Source organism: Electrophorus electricus, chromosome 14, assembly GCF_013358815.1.
Source record: "Electrophorus electricus isolate fEleEle1 chromosome 14, fEleEle1.pri, whole genome shotgun sequence".
NCBI classification, from domain to species: Eukaryota; Metazoa; Chordata; class Actinopteri; order Gymnotiformes; family Gymnotidae; genus Electrophorus; species Electrophorus electricus.
The window spans coordinates 21910281-21936896 of record NC_049548.1 but is presented as its reverse complement, the minus strand read 5'-3'; the positions used below and the strand labels follow the sequence as shown (position 1 = coordinate 21936896).

Below are 26616 nucleotides of genomic sequence, written 5' to 3'. Positions count from 1 at the left end.
ACACACTATCCTGCTGACAGCTGCCACCGACAGGGAATACTGTTAACATGAAGGGGTCTATTTGATCCGTAGTAGTGCTTAGGTAGGCGGTACTTGTGAAAGTAACATCCACATGAAAGCCTGGACCCTGGGTTTCCCAGAAGAACACTGACCAGAGCATCACACTGCCTCCACCAGCTTGCCTTCTTCCCATAATGCATCTTGGTGCCATCTCTTCCCAAACAAAACACTACTAACCAAACCAGGCCACCTTTCTCCACGGATCTGTGGCTCAGTTCTGATGCTCGCATGCCCTTTGTCAACATGGATACTTGTGCTACAGACTAGCCCACACGCATTCATTTACATTTACAGCATCTAGCTGCTTTGTTAGGGTCCGCGTCACTACTGGTGTCGTGAGGCGGTACCTGCGGACCGGTCAGGTGGCATGGATAGTCCGGCTCCTCCAGGACTGTATGTCCACAGGGTTTGCTGTGTCTCCCAGAAGGAGTCTCAGGAACATGGAGGAGACACCAGGACACAGTCATTACGCGAGGAGAGCCAGACATGACCGCAGAGGAGCGAGGAAATGAATGAAAGTTAGGCTAGCCCTCAATGCCAGTTTTTCAGTTTGATTCTTGGTGTGATTTTGGGATTAAACACGCTGACTGGGAGTTCCTAAATGCTTCGTCACCCTCCGGTCCTGCTAGTCAGCAGCTAGGCTAACGAGCGTTCCTCTTTCTCTCTACATGCCAAAAACTCTCACCGGAGAACAGCCGGCCGGTTCCGTAGCTCGGCACCAACACGCACGTGCCGAGGTGGCGACCATGCAGAAAGAGCGCTTACGTGACGCAGGGGGTCTTCCAGACGCCTTACCTGCGCGAGTGCGGCGGCCAGCACGCGCGCTGCACAAGCCTCGACCGAGGGAGTACCCTACCTTGCATACCTGCAGGACCAAAGTCTTGCCTGGAGAGGAAGATGGCATGGTCATGGTGCTCAGCGTGTCCAGGGTCCGACCTCTGCTGGGCGTTCGCCCAGCGGCACACCTGCTCCAGGCTCCGAGACGGATTCCCCCGCTCGATCAGGCTCATCGACTACACGCAAATGCGTGTGCGCGCACACACACACGCCCACATACACACACACACACACACGCGCGCGCACACGTCAGCAAACACGTGTCCATGATATTGTTATATGTGAATCTGATTACAGACCAAAACATCAATGACAAACACTGCTCTGCAGCCCAGGCGTGGGGAACCTTATCTGAGCAGAGTGGTGGAGCAGAACAGATGGAATCCACACACACTTCAGCTCGATGATTGTAAACAGAGTGGTTGCTGCTACCGGCAGCACACGGGACACGCCTGCTCGGGTCACCTGACCCTGGGACCACTGCTGGCTGCTTGCCACAATCAACAGGCTAACTAATCTCCCAACACAAACGGCTCACGGGATAACTAATCCCTACACACAAATGGTACACTACAGGTAGTAGATGTTTTAAACTACAATAACAGACACACTACAGGTAGTAGATATTTTAAACTACAATAACAGACACACTACAGGTAGTAGATGTTTTAAACTACAATAACAGACACACTACAGGTAGTAGATGTTTTAAACTACAGTAACAGACACTCTACAGGTAGTAGATGTTTTAAACTACAGTAACAGACGCTCTACAGCTAGTAGATGTTTGAAACTACAGTAACAGACGCTCTACAGGTAGTAGATGTTTTAAACTACAGTAACAGACACTCTACAGGTAGTAGATGTTTTAAACTACAATAACAGACGCGCTACAGGTAGTAGATGTTTTAAACTACAGTAACACTCTACAGGTAGTAGAGGTGATCTTTGGATTGTACCATACTTCAGTGTGGGAGTGGTGTTCTCAGGGTGATGTTTGGATTGTACCATATTTCAGTGTGAGGGTGGTGTTCTCAGGGTGATGTTTGGATTCTATCATGCTTCAGTGTGGGAGTGGTGTTCTCAGGGTTATGTTTGGATTGTACCACGCTTCATTGTGGGGGGGGGGTGTTCTCAGGGTGATGTTTGGATGTGTGTGAAACCCTTACATAACCTGCTGCAGCTGGAGATGGGGTCTTACCTGGCGGTATCCCACCATGATCATACGAACAAGAACAATGTTGATCGTGGTCCCCAATGACTCATCATGATAAATTTCATCTACCTGAAAGAGAGAGAGAGAGAGAGAGAGAGAGAGAGAGAGAGAGAGAGAGAGAGAGAGAGAGAGAGATCAGTCATGCTCTCACAGACAGACTCAGGCACACAGAGCAAAGTCAGATTACTGGTTACAGTTGCTGCAAGGTGCTCTTCCCAGAATGTGGAAAAAATGCGGAAGTTCAGACTTTATTTTCTATGGATATTCTGTCGTCAAAGTAAAGTAGCATTTCAATACAAGATTCCAATTAAAGATTCCATCAGAAAGTTCCAAGATTCTACGTCCGCTCCAGGGGGAAAACACATTTCCAGGATGGCGATTACTGAGAAGTGTGGGACGGGTTATCCTGTCCAGAGATGGAACTGAGCCCGGTGCAGTCGCTGAGGCTTTTAGTGAGACAGTCAGTGCAGCGGTGAGACCAGATACAACAGCAAACTTTATTTAAAGGATCGGGCTGGCATGATCGCCAGAGTGCTAGGGGTCAGGGCAGAGGCGAACTCGGACAGACGGAAAAAGGCTCCGAACTTGGCTAGGAGAGTATGAGACTTTAAAGAGGGAGCAGATGAGGAGTAAAGGGGTGTGGCCAAAGGGTTGGGGGCATGGCTGATTGGTAGGAAGGCAGTGAGGAATCCTCGAGAGTGGGAGGAACCGACGCCGTCAGTGTGACAGGCCTTTCTAAAATTAAATTATCCCTTTTAATGGTCTTTATTTTTACATGTATTTTTCTGTGCTTATGGCAGTCTGATTTGTTGTTTCATCCTGATATGCATTATTTTATTTCATAGCATTGTTCTATGGGAAACTTCAGTCATAACAAGCCATTAAGGATATTTTAATGAACATCCCTTATCTTAAAACTCTGCAAATAACCATGCTCTCAACACTAAATGTTTCTAAAGGTTAAAAAACCCATTTACAGTGTTCAATTTATCGATTATTAACAACACTGGGTCCACAGCTCTTACACACACTGTATCTCCCATTGAGGGATATCAACTTGTTGAACCTTTGAGAGCAGACCAGCATGAACCTTTGAGAGCAGACCAGTCAACTCCGACCACTCTGAGAACACGGCGATGTGAATTTCCCAACAAGCTCCCATCCCAACGTTCTCCGGCTATTCCAATGTCCAAGTTCCAAGGTAATTGGTGGGAATGGACTGTACAGGTATGTTTGGGCTAGCCAGGTATGTTTGGGCTGCAGAATGTTGTGTGGGGGGTTATTATTTCCCCTTATCCTGCCCTCTGAGGGAGAGCGACTCTAGAACTTCACTCTAGAAGGAGCTCAGTTTCAGAAACTCCTGCTGGCTTCTGGTTCCGACCTTCTGACGGGTACGGAACCAAGCCACAGGAAACGCACAACCGACACAAAGCACCACGACATCTCATCACGCCGGACAGAGAGTGAGAAGGAATGCCAAACACGTGCAGCAGGTCCACGGAAGAGCTCTTAAGAACTCCAATGTTAATGATAATTAACAGGAAAACAACTTCTCATAGCCTGTCTCTCTCTCCCCATCTCCCTCTCATTCTAACTGTCTGTGTCCCTCATTCCCAGATTCCTATTTGCATATTTATAATGATTTATTTGGGCTGCTGTCTCATGTTTTTTTTCGAGGTGAATTAACTGGGCTCAGCTATTATTAAGCAGAACCAATATTGTGTTTTATATGTTGCAGTGCATAAATTTCCATAATTTACCTTTGAGTCTGAATTTTATTGCCCACTTTGCTCTGTCCATCAATCACTCTCTCTCTTTCTCTCCCTCTCTCCATGAGGCAACCCTCTAAGGGTAACCGTGTACGATGTTTTGGCAAGACCTTGGCAAAGCTTCCGGCACTAGTAGTTATTACGCAACAGCTGAGAGTCCACCTCAGATAAACAAAGTTCACCTCAGCAACCACCTGGTCTACAAGGGATTTCTCTCCATCATAAACCAGTAAAGCACCCATTAGCCCAGAACAAACCAGTACCCCACCCACCAGACCAGACCAAACCAGTACACCATCCATCAGACCAGACCAAACCACAAGAATTATCTATTGATGCACTCTGTCACCATTCATATAAAAATGGTGAGTGTGTGTGTGTGTTTTATCACTACATGGTATAGCAGTATATCCGTTTTAATTATATTAGCCTAACTGATAATATTAGCATCATGTCTGCATCACTGATATCATCACAGAAGGCTCCAATATTCAATGAGACCTATTTTAAAAAAAAACATGAGCATCCCAGCCCCCTTATCACTGTGAAACTGAGAATTAAGGGTCTTCCTCAGGGACCCAACAGTGGAGGGACTTGAACCGGCAACCTTCCGGGGAGCAGTCCAGTATCCTCTTTGCCATGCGGAGAGATGACATACCGTCCAACGTCTGCTGCGGACACCACTGGATCTGAGCAGAAGACGGCTCTGTTTACACGGCTGACGTTAGCATGCTGGCCTTCAGCAAGACCAAACAGTGAGTAGGTTACACTGGACCTTGGGCCAGCTCCTGGGCTTTGGATCGAGCTGCCCACATTAACGACAGTCTACGATACAGTCCCTCTGTACCTTTATACATGATACAGTCCAGCTGTAACTTTATCCAGGATACAGTCCCTCTGTACCTTTATACATGATACAGTCCAGCTGTAACTTTATCCAGGATACAGTTCCTCTGTACCTTTATCCTGGATACAGTCCAACTGTAACTTTATCCAGGATACAGTCCCTCCTGTACATTTATCCAGGATACAGTCCCTCTGTACCTTTATCCTGGATACAGTCCAGCTGTAACTTTATCCAGGATACAGTTCCTCTGTACCTTTATCCTGGATACAGTCCAACTGTAACTTTATCCAGGATACAGTCCCTCCTGTACCTTTATCCTGGATACAGTCCAACTGTAACTTTATCCAGGATACAGTCCCTCCTGTACATTTATCCAGGATACAGTCCCTCTGTACCTTTATCCTGGATACAGTCCAGCTGTAACTTTATCCAGGATACAGTTCCTCTGTACCTTTATCCTGGATACAGTCCAACTGTAACTTTATCCAGGATACAGTCCCTCCTGTACATTTATCCAGGATACAGTCCCTCTGTACCTTTATCCTGGATACAGTCCAGCTGTAACTTTATCCAGGATACAGTTCCTCTGTACCTTTATCCTGGATACAGTCCAACTGTAACTTTATCCAGGATACAGTCCCTCCTGTACATTTATCCAGGATACAGTCCCTCTGTACCTTTATCCTGGATACAGTCCAGCTGTAACTTTATCCTGGATACAGTTCCCCTGTACCTTTATACATGATACAGTCCAACTGTAACTTTATCCAGGATACAGTTCCTCTGTACCTTTATCCTGGATACATTCCAACTGTAACTTTATCCAGGATACAGTCCCTCCTGTACATTTATCCAGGATACAGTCCCTCTGTACCTTTATCCTGGATACAGTCCAACTGTAACTTTATCCAGGATACAGCCCCTCTGTACCTTTATCCTGGATACAGTCCAACTGTAACTTTATCCAGGATACAGTCCCTCTGTACCTTTATCCTGGATACATTCCAACTGTAACTTTATCCAGGATACAGTTCCTCTGTACATTTATCCAGGATACAGTCCAACTGTAACTTTATCCAGGATTCAGTCCCTCTGTACCTTTATCCTGGATATAGTCCAGCTGTACTTTTATCCAGGATACAGTCCCACTGTACCTTTATCCAGGACAAGTCCCTGTGCAACTTTATCCAGGTTACTGTTCTTCATCTGTCCAGAGGGTTTTGAATAGGTCTAAAAGTTTCCTCATCCAGTACCGTGTTCTTCGCTGGCGAAGCAGCTGACAGTGTAGTCTTCCAATCACGATTTCCTTTCCCGTTCACTGTGCTGGACTACAGAGCCAAACAGTGCCTGTGACCAAACACGTCCAGACTACACAGTACCTCCGGCGGGAACCCTAAGCCTCGCCCTTTCATCTCCTCCCGCATTAACCTTACACAGACTCTTTAATCTATGTGACATATCCACAGCAGCAGAGACCAAACAAGACGGCTCCCAGTTACATAAATAACTGCTGTGGTTAATTATCCCGAATGCTTTTAATTAGCTCTGGCTAAACCGTTATTTAGGATTTCTCATCAGGGAGCTTTGAGAGATCTTGTGCGGTTCTAGAGTGGTTCTGATTAGAGAGGTCTGAGAGATCATGTGCGGTTCTAGAGTGGTTCTGATTAGAGAGGTCTGAGAGATCATGTGCGGTTCTAGAGCGGTTCTGATTAGAGAGGTCTGAGAGATCATGTGCGGTTCTAGAGCGGTTCTGATTAGAGAGGTCTGAGAGATCATGTGCGGTTCTAGAGCGGTTCTGATTAGAGAGGTCTGAGAGATCATGTGCGGTTCTAGAGCGGTTCTGATTGGAGAGGTCTGTTGGTCCAGGTGTCCAGAGCTGCCCTGGACCGCGATGAGCCCCACACTCAAGGTGCCAACTGGCATCTGACTGAAAATGGCCTTGAGTGTCAGTTCACACGTCCACGGGGCCTGCCTGCGTTACGTCGTTTCAGATGCTGGCGGCTAGACTGGTGCTGTCTTGGGCTTTGGATGGTCAATAACACACACACACACACACACACACACTCAAACACACACTCAAACTCTCACACACACACACACACACACACACACACAGACACAGACACACACACACTCGCACACACACACACACACACACACAATCACCCTAGCTCACAAGCAGGTGACAGTGTTTTGCTTAAGAATTCCAGCTCCACTGAGATGCGTTCACACTCCTACAGACAGACACAGCTACACACACTCCTAAGGACACAGGCACACACACTCCTACAGACAGACACAGCTACACACACTCCTACAGACAGACACAGCTACACACACTCCTATAGACACAGGCACACACACTCCTACAGACAGACACAGCTACGCACACTCCTACAGACAGACGCAGCTACACACACTCCTAAGGACACAGGCACACACACTCCTAAAGACACAGGCACACACACTCCTACAGACACACACAGCTACACACACTCCTATATGAACTTATATCTCAATCACATGTACACATCTCTACATCTCTTACTACAGTACACTGAGTTACTCATCGGGAGTCTTCTGTTGTAAGTAGCTCAGGGTTTATGAGAACATATTCAGATCACACACAGTTTCACCTCAGCTGGACAGAAACGAACATGCCATGTCTTTAAACAACAAAGAGAACATGTGTGAGGGAGAATGTGTCCAAGCACAGTGTGCACGACAGGCTCTCTATACACACACACACACACACACACACACACACAGCAGCACAGACACACCCAGCACAGCTCTACACACACACACACACACAGCAGTAGCACAGACACGCACAATACAGCTCTACACACACAGGAGCACAGATACACAAAGTACAGCTTTACACACACAAGCACACACACACACACACACACACACACACACACACACACAGTACAGCTCTACACAAACAGGACCACAGACACACACATTACAGCTCTACACACACAGGACCACAGACACACACGTTACAGCTCTACACACACAGGACCAGACACACACAGTACAGCTCTACACACACACACGCAAAAAACACACAGTACAGCTCAACACACACAAAGAACACCACAAAGACACAATTCACGGCACTACAGCAACACACAGAACTACAGATACTGCAGATACACCTAGGACCACAGACACACACAGCACAGCTCTACACACACACACAGTAAGTGAATGTTTAATTGTATAATACTTTTCTAGCAGGGGGCTTCACAATACAATCAGTTCACAAAATGTATCAAATAAAAGTATGAGACATTTACTCCATAAAGACCCACAGAGCACAGCTGTACACGGAGCCACTGAAACGAAGCCAAAATGACTGAGTGTCGCACTGTGAGTGGCAGTTGTGCTGTATGTGTGAATGAGTGTTGGAATGATTGAGTGTGTGTGTGTGTGTGTGTGTGTGTGTGTTTATATCATACCGGTACACACCTTTACATCATTCTTGTATATGCCTTTATATCATTCCTGTATACACCTTTATATCACACCTGTACACACCTTTATATCACACCTGTACACACCTTTATATCATACCTGCACATACCTTTTGTCAACTGGGTGTGTGAGGAGACACCTCACTTTCCGAACGCTACTTACAATGTTCATGAGTGTGAGCACATAATTCTGCACATGCTCCTTGCCGTGGAAACGCACGACCGAGTCGTCCACGGCCAGCAGAACCTCGATGTTGTAGTTGTCTTTTTTAGCATGGCGACGTTTGCGGGCAGACTCTGACAGCTTCTCTTCCATCACTCCCAGAGCATCCGGAAGTTCAGCGATCCCAAAGTCTGCAACTGGAATCCAAACACAGACAGGAGTTTTACGCATGTAACGAGCACACGTCCCACCCAAGGAAGTGATAAATAACAGATGCTTTTTTAACTTCAGAAAACAAACCATGCAAGAAGACAAAGCCTGGTTGAAATCTTCAGAAACAAACGTTCAGGCAAAGCCCAGTGTCTGCACATCTGCTCTTGTCATGAGAGGAAATTCAGTTTGTTTATTTTTGAAGGCTCCATTGTAGTTAACATATCCATATTGGAATAAATATTTTTATTCATATCTGAATTATTTCTGGTGAACAGAGAAGATGTTTCTTAACTATCAGATCAATCTCAACATTGAGCACCAATCCAACTGTGGATCCTAATCTCCCTCCATCCCTAATCTCCCAACAGCAACAGTAGCCATAATCTCCAAACAACCCTAATCTACCCACCCTAACAGCCATAATCCCCAAACAACCCTAATCTACCCACCCTAACAGCCCTAATCTCCAAACAACCCTAATCTACCCACCCTAACAGCCCTAATCTCCAAACAACCCTAATCTACCCACCCTAACAGCCCTAATCTCCAAACAACCCTAATCTACCCACCCTAACAGCCCTAATCTCCAAACAACCCTAATCTACCCACCCTAACAGCCATAATCTCCAAACAACCCTAATCTACCCACCCTAACAGCCATAATCTCCAAACAACCCTAATCTACCCACCCTAACAGCCATAATCTCCAAACAACCCTAATCTACCAACCCTAACAGCCCTAATCTCCAAACAACCCTAATCTACCCACCCTAACAGCCCTAATCTCCAAACAACCCTAATCTACCCACCCTAACAACCCTAATCTCCAAACAACCCTAATCTACCCACCCTAACAGCCATAATCTCCAAACAACCCTAATCTACCCACCCTAACAACCCTAATCTCCAAACAACCCTAATCTACCCACCCTAACAGCCATAATCTCCAAACAACCCTAATCTACCCACCCTAACAGCCATAATCTCCAAACAACCCTAATCTACCCACCCTAACAGCCCTAATCTGCAAACAACCCTAATCTACCCACCCTAACAGCCATAATCCCCAAACAACCCTAATCTACCCACCCTAACAGCCCTAATCTGCAAACAACCCTAATCTACCCACCCTAACAGCCCTAATCTCCAAACAACCCTAATCTACCCACCCTAACAGCCATAATCTCCAAACAACCCTAATCTACCCACCCTAACAGCCATAATCTCCAAACAACCCTAATCTACCCACTCTAACAGCCATAATCTCCAAACAACCCTAATCTACCAACCCTAACAGCCCTAATCTCCAGACAACCCTAATCTACCCACCCTAACAGCCCTAATCTCCAAACAACCCTAATCTACCCACCCTAACAACCCTAATCTCCAAACAACCCTAATCTACCCACCCTAACAGCCATAATCTCCAAACAACCCTAATCTACCCACCCTAACAGCCATAATCTCCAAACAACCCTAATCTACCCACCCTAACAGCCATAATCTCCAAACAACCCTAATCTACCCACCCTAACAGCCATAATCTCCAAACAACCCTAATCTACCCACCCTAACAGCCATAATCTCCAAACAACCCTAATCTACCCACCCTAACAGCCATAATCTCCAAACAACCCTAATCTACCCACCCTAACAGCCATAATCTCCCATTTCCACATCTGTAAGTGACACATGACCTGCCACATCAATGTTCTCAAGTCTTCGCCTGTTCTGCATCAATACACACATGCGCACACCCACACACACATGGCTAAGGAGACAGTTGAATTATGCCATGCTAAAACATTCCTCCTGAATCTCTTCACTCGGTACTGAAACTCCAAAACCACCATGGCAGGAATGACAAACTCTGACACCTGCAGCCTCCGGAACCAGAATCTGTCTGCTCAGATGAAGGAATGAAGACTATAAAACAGGAAACAACAGTCATGAAAAAAAAACAGGCATACAGGGGACACCGGTCAACAGAGAGAGAGAGAGAGAGAGAGAGAGAGAGAGAGAGAGAGAGACACTAACACTACACTAACACACTTACACTACAAACACACATGCAGGGCAGAATTAGACAGATCTCCATTAATAATAACACACTAACACCAAAAACAAACATGCAGGGCAGACCTCCACTAATAATAACACACACTAACACTACAGTAACACACACTAACACTACACTAACACACATTAAACACACAGTAACACCACAAACACACACACAGGGCAGAATTAGACAGATTTCCATTAATGATAAAGATACATAAAAGGACCAATCAAATTCTGGACACATTTACACCACAGCGACCTCCACTCATACTAACACTACACACTAACACTACACTAACACACACTAACACTACACACTAACACTACACTTACACACACTAACACTGCACTAACACACACTAACACTACATTTACACACATTAACACTACACTAACACATGTACACCATAATGACCTCCACTACACATTAACACGTTTACACCACAGCAACCTCCACTCAAACTAACACTACACTACTAACACTACACATTAACACTACACTAAGACACACAAACACTACACACTAACACTACACTAACACATGTACACCACAACGACCTCCACTACACACTAACACTACACACTAACACATTTGCAACACAGCGACCTCCACTCATACTAACACTACACACTAACACATTTGCAACACAGCGACCTCCACTCATACTAACACTACACATTAACACTACACTAAGACACACGAACACTACACACTAACACTACATGCTAACACTAACACTACACACTAACACTACACTAACACATGTACAGCACAACGACCTCCACTACACACTAACACTACACACTAACACATTTGCAACACAGCGACCTCCACTCACACTAACACTACACTAACACTACACACTAACACATTAACACCACAGCGACCTCCACTCACACTAACACTACACTAACACTACACACGAACACACACTAACACTACACACTAACACTATACTAACATATGTACAGCACAACGACCTCCACTACACACTAACACTACACACACACATTTGCAACACAGCGACCTCCACTCATACTAACACTACACACTAACACATTTGCAACACAGCGACCTCCACTCATACTAACACTACACACTAACACTACACATAAACACTACACTAACACACACTAACACTACACACCAACACTACAAAAACACAAACTAACACATTAGACAAAACACAGCAACCCCTACTCATACTAACACTGCACACTAAAAATACACAAACACACACTAACTCACTAACACTACACACTAACATTACACTAACACACCCTAGCACATTTACAACACAGTGACTTCCACTCATACTAACACTACACACTACGCACTAACATTGCACTAACACACACTAACACTTTTACAATATAGCGAACCCTACTCATATCATTTAAAGCTCTGTGGTACCAAGAGCTGGGCAACGAGAACAGACCCCTCACACACATACTAACATACACTAACACTACACTAACACACAGTACTACAACACTAACAAACTGAACAGTCCACACACTGGTCCTGACACATTAACAGTACACTAACACACACTAATACCACACTAACAAACATTAACATCTGTATGTGTACTCTTCTGTAAATGTACTGTGTGTATGTGTACTGATCTGTAAGTGTATTGATCTGTATGTGCGCTGATTTGTAAGTATATTGATCTGTAATGTAGTGATCTGTAAGTGTACTGATCTGTAAGTGTATTGATATGAAAGTGTATTGATCTGTATGTGTACTGATCTGTAAGTGTACTGACCTGTAAGTGTACTGATATGTAAGTGTATTGTTCTGTAAGTGTATTGATCTGTATGTGCACTGATTTGTATGTGTACTGATCTGTAAGTGTATTGATCTGTAAGGGTACTGATCTGTATGTGTACTGATCTGTAAGTGTATTGATCTGTATGGGCACTGATCTGTGAGTGTATTGATCTGTAAGTGTACTGATATATAAGTGTATTGATCTGTAAGTGTACTGATCTGTATGTATACTGATCTGTAAGTGTATTGATCTGTAAGTGTATTGATCTGTAATTGTATTGATATGAAAGGGTATTGATCTGTATGTGTACTGATCTGTAAGTGTACTGATATGAAAGTGTATTGGTCTGTAAGTGTACTGATCTGTATGTGTAGTGATCTGTAAGTGTACTGATCTGTATGTTTACTGATATGTAAGTGTATTGATCTGTAAGTGTATTGATATGAAAGTGTATTGATCTGTATGTGTACTCATCTGTAAGTGTACTGACCTGTAAGTGTACTGATATGTAAGTGTATTGATCTGTAAGTGTACTGATCTGTATGTGCACGGATTTGTATGTGTACTGATCTGTAAGTGTACTGATCTGTATGTGTACTGATATATAAGTGTATTGATCTGTAAGTGTATTGATATGAAAGTGTATTGATCTGTATGTGTACTCATCTGTAAGTGTACTGACCTGTAAGTGTACTGATATGTAAGTGTATTGATCTGTAAGTGTACTGATCTGTATGTGCACGGATTTGTATGTGTACTGATCTGTAAGTGTACTGATCTGTATGTGTACTGATATATAAGTGTATTGATCTGTAAGGGTACTGATCTGTAAGGGTACTGATCTGTAAGTGTATTGATCTGCATGTGTACTGATATGAAAGTGTATTGATCTGTATGTGTACTGATATTAACGTGTACTAATTTGTAAATGTATTGATCTGTATGTGTCCTGATCTGTAATTGTATTGATATGAAAGTGTATTGATCTGTATGTGTACTGATCTGTAAGTGTACTGATCTGTAAGTTTATTGATCTGTAAGTGTACTGATATGAAAGTGTATTGGTCTGTATGTGTACTGATCTGTAAGTGTACTGATCTGTATGTGTACTGATATGTAAGTGTATTGATCTGTAAGTGTACTGATCTGTATGTATACTGATATGTAAGTGTATCGATCTGTAAGTGTATTAATCTGTATGTGCGCTGATCTGTATGTGTATTGATCTGTATGTGCACTGATCTGTAATTGTATTGATCTCTAAGTGTATTGATCTGTATGTGTACTGATATGAAAGTGTACTGATCTGTACATGCGCTGATCTGTAAGTGTATTGATCTGTAAGTGTACTGATCCGTAAGTGTATTGATCTTTATGTTTACTGATCTGTAAGTGTATTGATCTGTATGTGCGCTGATCTGTAAGTGTATTGATCTGTAAGTGTACTGATCTGTAAGTGTGTCGATCTGTATGTGTACTGATCTGTATGTGTACTGATGTATAAGTGTATTGATCGTTAAGTGTATTGATCTATACTGATCCCAAGACCCTGGTGCTGAGAGAAACATGGAAACTCCACCCAGATTGGGACTTAAACCCAAGACCCTGGTGCTGACAGAAACATGGAAACTCCACCCTGATTGGGACTTAAACCCAAGACCCTGGTGCTGACAGAAACATGGAAACTCCACCCTGATTGGGACTTAAACCCAAGACCCTGGTGCTGACAGAAACATGGAAACTCCACCCAGATAGGGACTTAAACCCAAGACCCTGGTGCTGAGAGAAACATGGAAACTCTACCCAGATAGGGACTTAAACCCAAGACCCTGGTGCTGACAGAAACATGGAAACTCCACCCAGATAGGGACTTAAACCCAAGACCCTGGTGCTGACAGAAACATGGAAACTCCACCCAGATTGGGACTTAAACCCAAGACCCTGGTGCTGACAGAAACATGGAAACTCCACCCAGATTGGGACTTAAACCCTGGTGCTGAGAGGCAACCAAGCCACCATCATATTTGTAAGTCACTTTGGAGAAAAGCTTCAGCTACCTGCTGTCAGTGTAAACGTCTGTGGTGTGGAAACTAACTGGGGTTAGTTCTCGCGCTAGCAGCTGGTTCTCTGTGGTTGGACGGGTTTGTATGGAGTAGCTGAGGCTGATGGAAGGTTTGGATCGGCTCAGCAGTGACACAGAGTGTTTCGCTGTCTGTACAAACACCTCTCAGGGGAACAAAAACACACACCTGACTTCAGGTCCTGAGATTAAAATTGCAAATCGAAATTGTTGCAGACGGTTTCGCAACTGTAGAGTCATTCAAATGGCAAGACTAAAGACTGACCCTGAGAGTAGATGTTTTTTTTGCATTCACCCTGTGCTCACCCTCCGTTCACCCTGCATTCACTCACCTTCATTGTGGAGGTTTGTCCTGTCGGACCACGTTTCCCTTCTGACAGCAGACCGGCGATACACCACGTGAACGCGACCTTTGACCTCTCCTTTCTGCTGACCTTTCTCCAGGGGCTCGATGAAGAACTCCCCGTTATCCGTGCGAATCAGTCCAGCCTGCAGCGGAACACCGTGGCGTCAGTCACACACTCCACAGAGACCGAATCCGATTCACACCCATCAGGACCTTCCAAAGGTTTCTGGATAAATTTCTGGATACACTCTGGTATATGTGCCTATTAAGAACAGATCCAGGGAACTTCAGATAGCCTGGGGATAAACACTGTGGTTCAGTCTGATTCCAAGCTGCAAATGTAATTGTTTAATTAAGTATGCACCTTTGGAAGCCTCTATTAAACATATTAACCATGATCACAGATGCAGAAGCCAGTACAATATTGACCAGTAAACAAACACATGAACTACACTTAAAACACAAACATTCAAACCTTCAGCTAATCTCAAACCACATTGAGTCAGATTTCATAATTAGATTTAGTCCAGTCTGAATATAAAATGCCACCATGTGTGCGTGTGTGCATGTGTGTGGTTTAGCAATTGCTATGTTTATAACCTTGTTTTCCCCAACTTCAGCGAACTCAATGACTTTTTTAACTGACCAGTTAACGCTTCAATTCACAAATCCGATTAATTCAGTTTGAATACATTTGTTTGACACTTCACAACAACCACAAAAGTAACATCAGAAGATGCTCATTCCTTCAGAAACAATGAGGGATACCCATTCCTGTCTGTACAGGACTGAACAAATAAGATTTCCTAGCTACGTAAGATGAACTCTTAGGACACTTTTGCAGGGGGGTTTGTGGATGTGACCCACACAGAATAAAAGGCAGAACTCTGACGGGGTCCTATTTTCATGCGAACAGCAACTTCAGTGTGCGGTAAAGCCACACAATTCCCCTTTGTTCAAAATACCACCAAACCATCATTTAGGCGAGTAACAAATGTCAGAAAAATGCAACCCCAGACGGTTGGCAGGAGCATCCTGGTATTTTTAGTGATCCGGACAGAAAAAGGACGTCTCCATATGAGCCAGAAACTCACAGAAAACCCCAAACACAGCCCACATGACCGCTGTCATGGACGCAGGTGAGCATTTGATCTGGGATAAACTCTAGGAGCTCGAACTGTTCCTTTGCAGTAGGCGGGTCTCCTGGAATGCAGAGGATGACCCACGGTGACCTTAGCCTGTGCTGGTTCATCCGTCCCATCCAGGGGGCGTGGCTCACTAGACCAGCTACAATCAGGTCACCACAAACACAGGATGTTCTAAATATTCCACGTTAGCATGTCCAGTTTGGCTTACCGGCACAGAGCATGTGTCCAGCTATAGCTGTAGTATGATTCGTGATTGAGGAAAGAGAGGATTTGGGACTATATAGACACTGGTTAGGTGGGAGGAGCTTTAGGTGTGGACTTCCTGTACAACTTCAGCCATTGCTTAACTTGGGCTAAGGTCAAAGTTCAAAGTTCATCTTTTAACTACCAGCATAACGTCTCCATATGGTATATGCTTAACCAAACTTGACCTGGTCAGGGGTCCTGGGTAATTGCTTTCTTGGTTCTGTTAAAGAGAAACAAATGTGAATTCTTAGTACATGATTGGGTACATTATGTAGTGTCTGACACTGACAATAACATCATGCTAACATCAGATTCAGTACTTGATGTAAACAACGCTTCTTTCAAGTCCCCCTCGGCCCCGTATGAACACAGTGTGTAGAGGAATCAACATCTTTTCCAGCTCGTCTCTCAGCCCTTCAGTATTTCTCGAGCTTCTCGTGTTCCTTGTTCCTGATGTTGTTATCGCAACATCGCAACATCTATCACTGACCTTCTTCTGCTGTTTGTCCATCACTGCTATGTACGGTTGGTTAGCCTTTACCATCTTGTCTGTCTGCATCTGGAAGTCCCACAGGATCTTAGCGCAGTCATTCTCCACCACCTTTAGTGGTGTGTCCCACTTAGACCTTGGACTGTCCAGCCTATACTCAGCACAGATGTTTCTGTATACTCAGCACAGATGTTTCTTGTTTATGGCGTTCCATGTGCGCTCTGCCTGCTGGCATCTTGCATCCCGCTGTTACGTGCTGGACTGATTGTCTCAGGGGTGTCTGCACAGCCTGTATCTGGGGTCCTGCCTGGTGTGGTAGATCCAGCCTCTACTGATTTCATGTTCAGAACTTCTTCCTGTGCTGCCAATGAATAGGGCCTGTGCGCCGTCTGTCAGTCTGGCCGATTCCAGCCTTTCCCATATATACACACATAAATATTATTAGAAATTCAATGTCATTGATTATATACATGAATTAGTACTCTTCACTGTAACCTTGTAGTCAGCACCATCTAACACCGTCCACTAACACCACCCTCTAACAGAACCCAATAACACCACCCACTAACACCACCCTCTAACACCACCCACTAACACCTCTCGGTTCAGCTCAGGTCATAACGCCTGTGTTTTCACTGCTCCAGGTCCACTGCACTACCCAGGTCAGCATCATTCAACCAGACAGAGTTATGGCTGGACTATGACTGGGCTATGACAGGGTTATGACAGAGTTATGACTGGACTATGACTGGACTATGACTGAGTTATGACAGTTATGACAGAGTTATGATTGGGCTATGACAGGGTTATGACAGAGTTATGACTGGACTATGACTGGACTATGACTGGGCTATGACAGGTGTATGACAGAGTTATGACAGAGTTATGACTGGACTATGACTGGGCTATGACAGGGTTATGACAGAGTTATGACAGAGTTATGACTGGACTATGATTGGCTATGACAGGGTTATGACAGAGTTATGACTGGACTATGACTGGACTATGACTGGACTATGACTGAGTTATGACAGAGTTATGACAGAGTTATGACTGGACTATGATTGGCTATGACAGGGTTATGACAGAGTTATGACTGGGCTTTGAATGGGCTATGACTGGGCTATGACTGAGTTATAACTGAGTTATGACTGGACTATGACTGGGCTATGACAGGGTTATGACAGAGTTATTACTGGACTATGACTGGACTATGACTGGGCTATGACAGGGTTATGACAGAGTTATGACAGAGTTATGACTGGACTATGACTGGCTATGACAGGGTTATGACAGAGTTATGACTGGGCTTTGAATGGGCTATGACTGGGCTATGACTGAGTTATGACTGAGCTAGACATGTGTAAATTGAAACTAGAAGCTTCTCTCCAAGGCAGCAGTCCAGCTTGGCAGTGTATGTGATATGTGTGTGTGCGTGGGATGTATGTGTATGTAAGATATATGTATGTATGATATATATGTGTGGGATATATGTGTGTGTGTGTGATATATATGTATGCATATGTGATGTATATGTGTGTGATGTATGTGTGTGTGTGTGTGTGTGTGTGTATGTATATGTGTGTGATGTATGGGTGTGTAATGTATGTGTGATGTTTGTGTGTGTGTGATGTATGTGTGTGTGATGTATGTGTGTGTGTATGTGTGATGTTTGTGTATGTGTGTGTGATGTATGTGTGTGTGTGATGTATGTGTGGTGTGTGATATATATGGTTGTGTGATATATGGGTGTGATATATGGGTGTGATGTATGTATATGTGATGTATATGTGTGTGATGTATGTGTGTGTGTGTGTATGTATATGTGTGTGATGTATGGGTGTGTAATGTATGTGTGATGTTTGTGTGTGTGTGTGATGTATGTGTGTGTGATGTATGTGTGTGTGTATGTGTGATGTTTATGTGTGTGTGATGTATGTGTGTGTGTGCGTGTGATGTATGTGTGTGTGTGTGATGCATGTGTGTGTGTGTGATGTATGTGTGTGTGTGTGATGTATGTGTGTGTGATGTGTGATGTGTGTGTGTGTGTGTGCGACGTATGTGTGTGTGTGATGTATGTGTGTGTGTGTGTGTGTGTGATGTGTGTGTGTGTGTGTGTGATGTATGTGTGTGTGATGTATGTGTGTGTGTATGTGTGATGTTTATGTGCGTGTGATGTATGTGTGTGTGTGCGTGTGATGTATGTGTGTGTGTGTGATGTATGTGTGTGTCTGTGATGTATGTGTGTGTGATGTGTGTGTGTGTGTGTGTGCGACGTATGTGTGTGTGTGATGTATGTGTGTGTGTGTGTGTGATGTGTGTGTGTGTGTGTGTGTGTGTGATGTATGTGTGTGTGATGTATGTGTGTGTGTATGTGTGATGTTTATGTGCGTGTGATGTATGTGTGTGTGTGTGATGTATGTGTGTGTCTGTGATGTATGTGTGTGTGTGTGTGATGTGTGTGTGTGTGTGCGTGTGTGTGTGTGTGTGCGATGTATGTGTGTGTGATATGTGTGTTTGAGAGATATCTGTAGGCCAAGACACAGAGCTCCAGTGTTGGACAGCTCATGGAAGTTCATCTGGGGTGAGAAATATTTTTCTGAGAAAGACTTTTCTTCCTGTTTTCTCTTTTTACGGAAATATAAAAATGGATGAAGTTACATCACTAACAAGCAAACACTGCCCTGCCACGTTCAGGGTAGTGCACTATAGCAGCTCTCTGCTGCTAACAGTGACAATAGCAACTGCAGCAGAACAGTAATGACAAACAAGCCAACATATCGTTAATGTGACACCTCACTGTGCAGACACATCAGTGCAGGAAACCTGGAAACATGGCGAAGGTACTGGACCAGTAACCACAAGGTTACCAGTTCAAGTCCCACCACTGCCAGGTTTCCGCTCTTGGGTCCCTGAACAAAACCCTTAAGTTGTGTTCAGACATATCCAAAGTCACTTTGGATAAAAGCTTCAGATAAATGATGTAAATGTAGCTGTAAACCCTTTCTGAGACCATATGGCTAATGGGCACCATTACACTCCATGTAAGCTCGAGTCAAACTGCGCTGCTACAGTCTCAGACGCAGTATGTCCGCATCGTTCTCTACTATTACACATTATAACGCCCAAGGACATCCATATAATACACATCGCACATTTTCCTCTCTCTGTCTCTTTATTGCTCTGTCTCAGTGCCTCCCTGTTCTCTCTATAGCCTCACTCACAAATACACGCAGGCTTCTTAGTACAGATGCACAGATGAGGTGAGAGGAAAAAATTTACATGCGTGTGTGTGTGTGTGTGTGTGCGCGTGTATCTGGTGTGTTGTAGATTCTGGGTGTGTGTCTCGTGTGTGTGTGTGGTGTGTGTGTTCTGTTGTAGACACTGCGTGTGTGTGTGCATGGTGTGTTATAAACTCTGGGTGTGTATGTGTGTGTTTGTGTGACCTGTTGCTGGGCGTTGCTCTCTCTTTGTATAAATAGCTGCTTCTTCTTGACTACTTGTAGAGAGTAATCCTGTTCCGAGCACATGAAATCTGATCACTCGAAACACACACACACACACACACACACACTCACGCTCTCTCAATCATGCATGCGCACACATTGCCACAGTGATTCATTCTGAGCCACCTCTCAACATCCTGGAACACGGTGGAAGTGCATCTCAGCCGTCACGGGGTCTCCCGGGAACGCGGATTCTGTGCTCTGCGTGCTCCCACCTCGTCCTGACACCAGGGCACGAGTCACAGCAGCGTGAGCGCCACGGCCAGGGCGGGGTTGCAGGGTGGGAGGTCGAAGGGTCAGCTCGAAGTTGACTGACGCTGGTCACGGGATAGTTCACGCCGAAGCTGATTACACACCCTCCACCAGCATGAGCAATTACTGTATTCAAGTCTTGGCACCATTGTGGTGTCCGTTGTCGTCCAGAGGAGGATGGCCCCCCCCTTTGAGTCTTGGTTCCTCTCAAGGTTTCTTCCTGCTGCTGTAGGGAGATTTCATAGCCACTGTCGCCCTTGGCTTGCTCACTGGGGGCTTGAACTTGTACATTTGTAAAGCTGCTTTGTGACAACATCTGTTGTAAAAATCACTACACAAATAAATCGGACTTTGACACCCTCCACACATGTCCTGTGGGGCAACAGGACCAGAGAGTGTTTAGAGTGCAGGTTTACAGGACATGTGTAGCGACACAGGTACTGCTGTGTACCACAGACACACACCAGAGGAAAGACAGAGACAGTCCAGACCATAAAGGCCATTTCACAGTCCTGCTCGTCCGCTAGTTGGCACTGAAACATTCTGCCTTCCCAGTCAGTGTGCATGGAATGCCATAACCAAGTGGTTGGTATAGTCTACAGAAACATCTGGAAGTTCATCAGGCTGGAAGTTCAGAGGTCAAAGTGGGACACACTCCCGAAGGTGGTGGAGAATGACCGAGCTAAGATCCACGGACAAACAGCACAAGAGGTCCGTAGTGAGAGATGTGGTGATCCTGAGTGATAACAACATCAGGAACAAGGAACACGAGAAGGTCGAGAAATACCGAAGGCTGAGAGAAGAGCTGGAAAAGACGTGGAGGGTGAAAGCAACTGTGGTTCCCACGGTAAGCGGAGAACTAGGGCCGTGACCCCCAGACTTGGGGAATGGTTCCAGCAGAAGTTAGGGAAGAAGAAGGAACTAGAGCATATATTGCTGCTTGTTTTGTTTAGTGTTTTGGCCTTAACCGAGTCTGAAGTGTTTTTCTCTTCTGGTTCAAACTGCGTGTTTATGTCATTTCTTTTATTTGTAATGCAGTGCATGTAAAGATAAACAGGTTAAATCCTACCCTGGCATTGCCTCACCGCTGATCTCTGTGAGGTGGTTTCTGAACTACTGAACTACTGGACTACTAGTACATAAAGGCAGGTCACGGCACTGTGCTGACATCAGCAGACGTCCACCGTCACCACGGAACGCGCTAGTGGCATGTAGTGTGTGTTATATTCTAGAGCCACAGTGCACAGGTGTGTGTTATGTTCTAGAGCCACAGTGCACAGGTGTGTGTTATGTTCTAGAACCACAGTGCACGGGTGTGTGTTATGTTCGAAAGCCACAGTGCACGGGTGTGTGTTATGTTCTAGAGCCACAGTGCACGGGTGTGTGTTATATTCTAGAGCCACAGTGCACAGGTGTGTGGTATGTTCTAGAACCACAGTGCACAGGTGTGTGGTATGTTCTAGAGCCACAGTGCACAGGTGTGTGTTATGTTCTAGAACCACAGTGCACAGGTGTGTGTTATGTTCTAGAACCACAGTGCACGGGTGTGTGTTATGTTCTAAAGCCACAGTGCACGGGTGTGTGTTATGTTCTAGAGCCACAGTGCACAGGTGTGTGTTATGTTCTAGAGCCACAGTGCACGGGTGTGTGTTATGTTCTAGAACCACAGTGCACAGGTGTGTGTTATGTTCTAGAACCACAGTGCACGGGTGTGTGTTATGTTCTAGAACCACAGTGCACGGGTGTGTGTTATGTTCTAGAGCCACAGTGCACAGGTGTGTGTTATGTTCTAGAGCCACAGTGCACGGGTGTGTATTATGTTCTAGAGCCACAGTGCACGGGTGTGTGTTATGTTCTAGAACCACGGTGCACGGGTGTGTGTTATGTTCTAAAGCCACAGTGCACGGGTGTGTGTTATGTTCTAGAACCACAGTGCACAGGTGTGTGTTATGTTCTAGAACCACAGTGCACAGGTGTGTGTTATGTTCTAGAGCCACAATGCATGGGTGTGTATGTAATGGAGCCACAGCGGGGCAGGTCCCCGCCGTCATTGACTCACTATGCTTATTCACCCTGCTGATTCATTCCTGATTCACCCTGCTGATTGACCCCTGCTGATTGACCCCTGCTCTGCCGCCTGAGACAGCAGGCAGCATGACGGTAGCTCAGCTGAGGGCGAGTGTATGAGGGATGCGATGGTCAGCTGGGACCAGAGCTCCTGTCTGCACGCAGGATTCCGTCTTTCAGGAACGCGTGAGACGCTCACTGTTCTGCTCATAAGCACTACCGTAGGCCAGGGCACGTGGATAAACTCAAGTCTCTGCTCTGTCCTGGTTCATCGCACTGTCCGGTGTCCCAGACAAACGCACAAGCTGCAAGTTTAAGTGGAAATCTCACCTTTTGCAGGCCAGACTGAAGTTCTGCTGCAGGACAGTTTGGAGGTCTCGCCACAAATGACTCACTCACACGGCCAGACCGACAAGAACTCACTGTATCGCTGCCCGCCCTGAGCCAGGTTCTGAAGACTCTCTCCCTCTCCACTTCATTCCTTCTCTCTCTCTCTCTCTCTCTCTCTCTCACACACACTCTCTGTCTCTCTGCTGAACTCTAGGTGGCTCTAGTGCGCAGTGTAATCTGATCTGGTTGCAACCTGACCTGTTCACTCCAGACTGCTACATCCTCTCTGTCTATTTTCACTCTAAACACCACGTCAATGAGAGAGAGAGGGAGAGAGAGATGGTAGAGTGAGGGAGAGAGAGAGAAAGGGAGAGAGACAGACAGAGAGTAGAGTGAGGGAGAGAGGGAGCGAGAGAGAGAGAGAGAGAGAGAGAGAGAGAGAGAGAGAGAGAGAGAGAGAGGTTTCCAGACACATAATGAGAGAGCAGGGTCAGACACACAGCAGAAACTCCAGCAGCGAGGATGACCCATCCTGGCCTGGGCTGAGATCGTTCAGGAGAAAGATGTGTGTGTGTGTGTGTGTTTGCTCAACAGCGCTGATTTCTCCAGCTGTATGCTGAAATCTCCATTACTAAGGCCCGAGGGCCTGTACATGGCTTTTTTTTAAAAAAGGCAAAGAATTTTGGGCTTTGGGGACGAAAAGGTTTAAAAGTCACAGCCTTGTAACTGCAATCAGCATGTGTGTTCCAGGACACTGGAGACATGTGAGCGTGTGTGTTTTAAATGCTGCTGGCTGAATCTCAAAAGCACGTTTAACCTTTAACAGAAGCTGGGTTTACAAGGTCAAAATAAGGGGTCATCTGAATAGCACACACACACACACACACACACACACACACACAAACACACATATACACACAAACTCACACACACACCCTCACACACACACACACACACTCACACACACACACACACACAAACACCCTCATACACACATACACACACACTCACACACACAAACTCACACACACGCACACCCTCATACACACACTCACACACACAAACTCACACACACACACACAAACACACATATACACAAACTCACACACACACACACACAAACACCCTCATACACACACACACACACAAACACCCTCATACACACACACACACACACTCACACACACACACAAACACCCTCACACACACACACACACACACAAACTCACACACACACTCAAACACCCTCATACACACACACACAGCCTCACACACACACACACACACAGCCTCATACACACACACCCTCATACACACACACACACACACACACTCATACACACAAACACACATATACACACAAACTCACACACACACACACACACCCTCACACACACACACACACACACACAAACACCCTCACACACACACACACACACAAACACACACACACACCCTCACACACACACACTCACACAAACACCCTCACACACACACACACACGCGCGCACACACACACACATACACACACAAACACCCTCACACACAAACACCCTCACACACACACACACACTTTTGTCATGTATTCATTCTCCACATTTTTTTACGTTTTTCAAACATTTTCAACATTCTTGTACAGCAAAGATTTAACATCTCATGCCTTTCACCAAAAATGTATTTAAAAACTTTAAAAAAAAACACAGCTGTGCCATCACAACAGGTCAGAGGTCATGTTCTGGGTTATATTCTGGTCACAGTGGCCTAGGTGCACTTGACCTTTGACCATTCCTGGAACGCCACATATAATTGATGGTAAGGTGGCATTTTCACCCTCCATGCCGACCTCGGCCGGACCGTCTTCCCCGGCCCGGAAACATCCAACATGTCTGGTTGGCTACCTCACACTGTAACTGGTAACAGTCGCCATAACGCCGGAGAGCAGACGTGCCTGCTGAACTCTGACCTCCAGCCTAGACGGATTCTGTATTCTGATCGGCATCTTTGATGGTGACTGACACAATGTGCAGAGCTCTGGCTCTGTCCCTTCCCTAGCCTGGAACACTGAACACACACACACACACACACACACACATTCCTCTCCCACAGCCCAGATCTCAGGAGACAACACACACACACACAACACATTCCTGCAGACACCCAGTCAGTTAATGTTCAAGGCATATGCTTCAAATCATACAGTGAGAGAGAGAGAGAGAGAGAGAGAGAGAGAGAGAGAGAGAGAGAGAGAGAGAGAGAGCATGGAGCATGGAGCCCTGAACAGGAGTTTCACTTAATCCACATAGTCTGGAACTGGGTTTGGTGGACATATGTGTCTTACATTAAGTTCTGGAAAACCTGGTGGTCTCGGATAATGCGGGCAAACAGTCCCATTAGAACCTTCCCAGATCGCCGGTGTTGACTCGTGCGTCCGGCGCGGCTACTCACCAGGCCGTCACAGTTGCTGATGGCCACGGAGGCCTCCGGCATGTCGGTGATGTCGCCGGTAAACGCGCAGTCGCCGTGCATGCGCTCCCTGCCTTTCTCCTCGAAGTCCTCGTGCCACTCCGCGAACGCGCCGCGGGCCACGAGCCTTCTGTTGGCCTTCAGGCGCAAGTGCAACTCTTTCCCAAAAACGGTGACGTTGAAAAACAACTCCTGCGCGCGCGGGCTGGGGGGGGACGTCGCGAGGGAGCTGCGCGCAAGCCGCTTTCTCGCAGGCGGCGACGCTGCTCCTCCAGCGCCGGCAGCAGACACCACGTGAGAAATATACCGTCCGCGAGAGTCCGTGCAGAACGGGACGATGAGACCGTATTCACTCAGCTTCCCGGAGAGGTTTGCTAAAGAGAAACAACAGGAAACGGCAGAGAGTTTGTTCACGTGCAAGATGTTGGTACGGAGACGTCCCCGGGGCGCAGTAATAAATCCCGGTGTTGCAGTTTAAGCCTCACTGCCGTAATCGCGCGCAAAGATAACGTTAACGATAACGCTCAAGCCATCGCGGTCTACTTACCGTGCGAGTGCGCCGCGCGCCTGCAGTCCAGAAGCATCAGGACTGTCGTGCAGTGCATCAGTAAGTAAGCGGAATCCATCGCGATGGCGCGACCGGGATATACACGCGGGCGCCTTAAACCCAGCGCCGAGGAGAGAAAGGGATCTTTTTATGATAGACCGCAAACTCCTGCTGGCCTCGCGAGTCTTGGAGCGTGCTGTCACCCCAGGCGCCCGAACGACGGCCGCTCGCGAGTGTCTCCCGTTGCGTGGCCCGCGCCGAACTGCGCGCAAAGCCAAGCGGCCACTTGGACAGAGAATGCGCGAGGGCGCTGGTGACGTCAGCTAAACAGCTAATCAGCGAGTTTGAGGAAAGAAGTTGGGGGTGTCGGGAGAAAAAAGTTGGATGGCCCGCACACCGACGCAGAATCGGAATTGCACCGGCGCAGCTTCCTCAGACGCGGAAACTTTACCGCGGTGCAGCTCGCTTACAACGCGCGAGTCCACACGAGTGCACACTCTGAGTGGCTTTTTGTGCATCGGAGTCTGACGGTGTGTCGCGTGCTTACGCACGGATTTACACGCGCCGCATCATAACTGAATCAGAAATGTAGCTGGGTTTACGCGCGAGCGACTCCGTCACATCTGCACGTGCAATTCCTGACGGAGACGACCGCGCGACGTCGATCCCCAGGAGTAGCAAATCCTCATTTTAAGTTGAAGGTTGATGT

At 46.0% G+C, this 26616-nt stretch overlaps 1 protein-coding gene across 2 annotated transcripts in view; it reads right to left on the bottom strand.

Moving 5' to 3' along the window:
• The window catches only part of LOC113568469 (A disintegrin and metalloproteinase with thrombospondin motifs 14), a 52436-nt gene extending 26282 nt beyond the window's left edge, over window positions 1–26154 (bottom strand). Inside the window, exons 1-6 of one of the 2 annotated variants that reach the window (XM_035533805.1) lie at window positions 25908–26154; window positions 25343–25734; window positions 14845–15001; window positions 8378–8574; window positions 2099–2182; window positions 917–1073 (exon numbers count right to left, since the gene is read on the bottom strand). In XM_035533805.1, the coding sequence (XP_035389698.1) occupies window positions 917–1073; window positions 2099–2182; window positions 8378–8574; window positions 14845–15001; window positions 25343–25734; window positions 25908–25986 (1066 nt within the window). In that variant the 5' untranslated portion in view covers window positions 25987–26154. The remainder of the gene's footprint in view (window positions 1–916; window positions 1074–2098; window positions 2183–8377; window positions 8575–14844; window positions 15002–25342; window positions 25735–25907) is intronic. The other variant, XM_035533806.1, reaches the window with a different exon arrangement.
• Window positions 26155–26616: the final 462 nt, after the last annotated feature.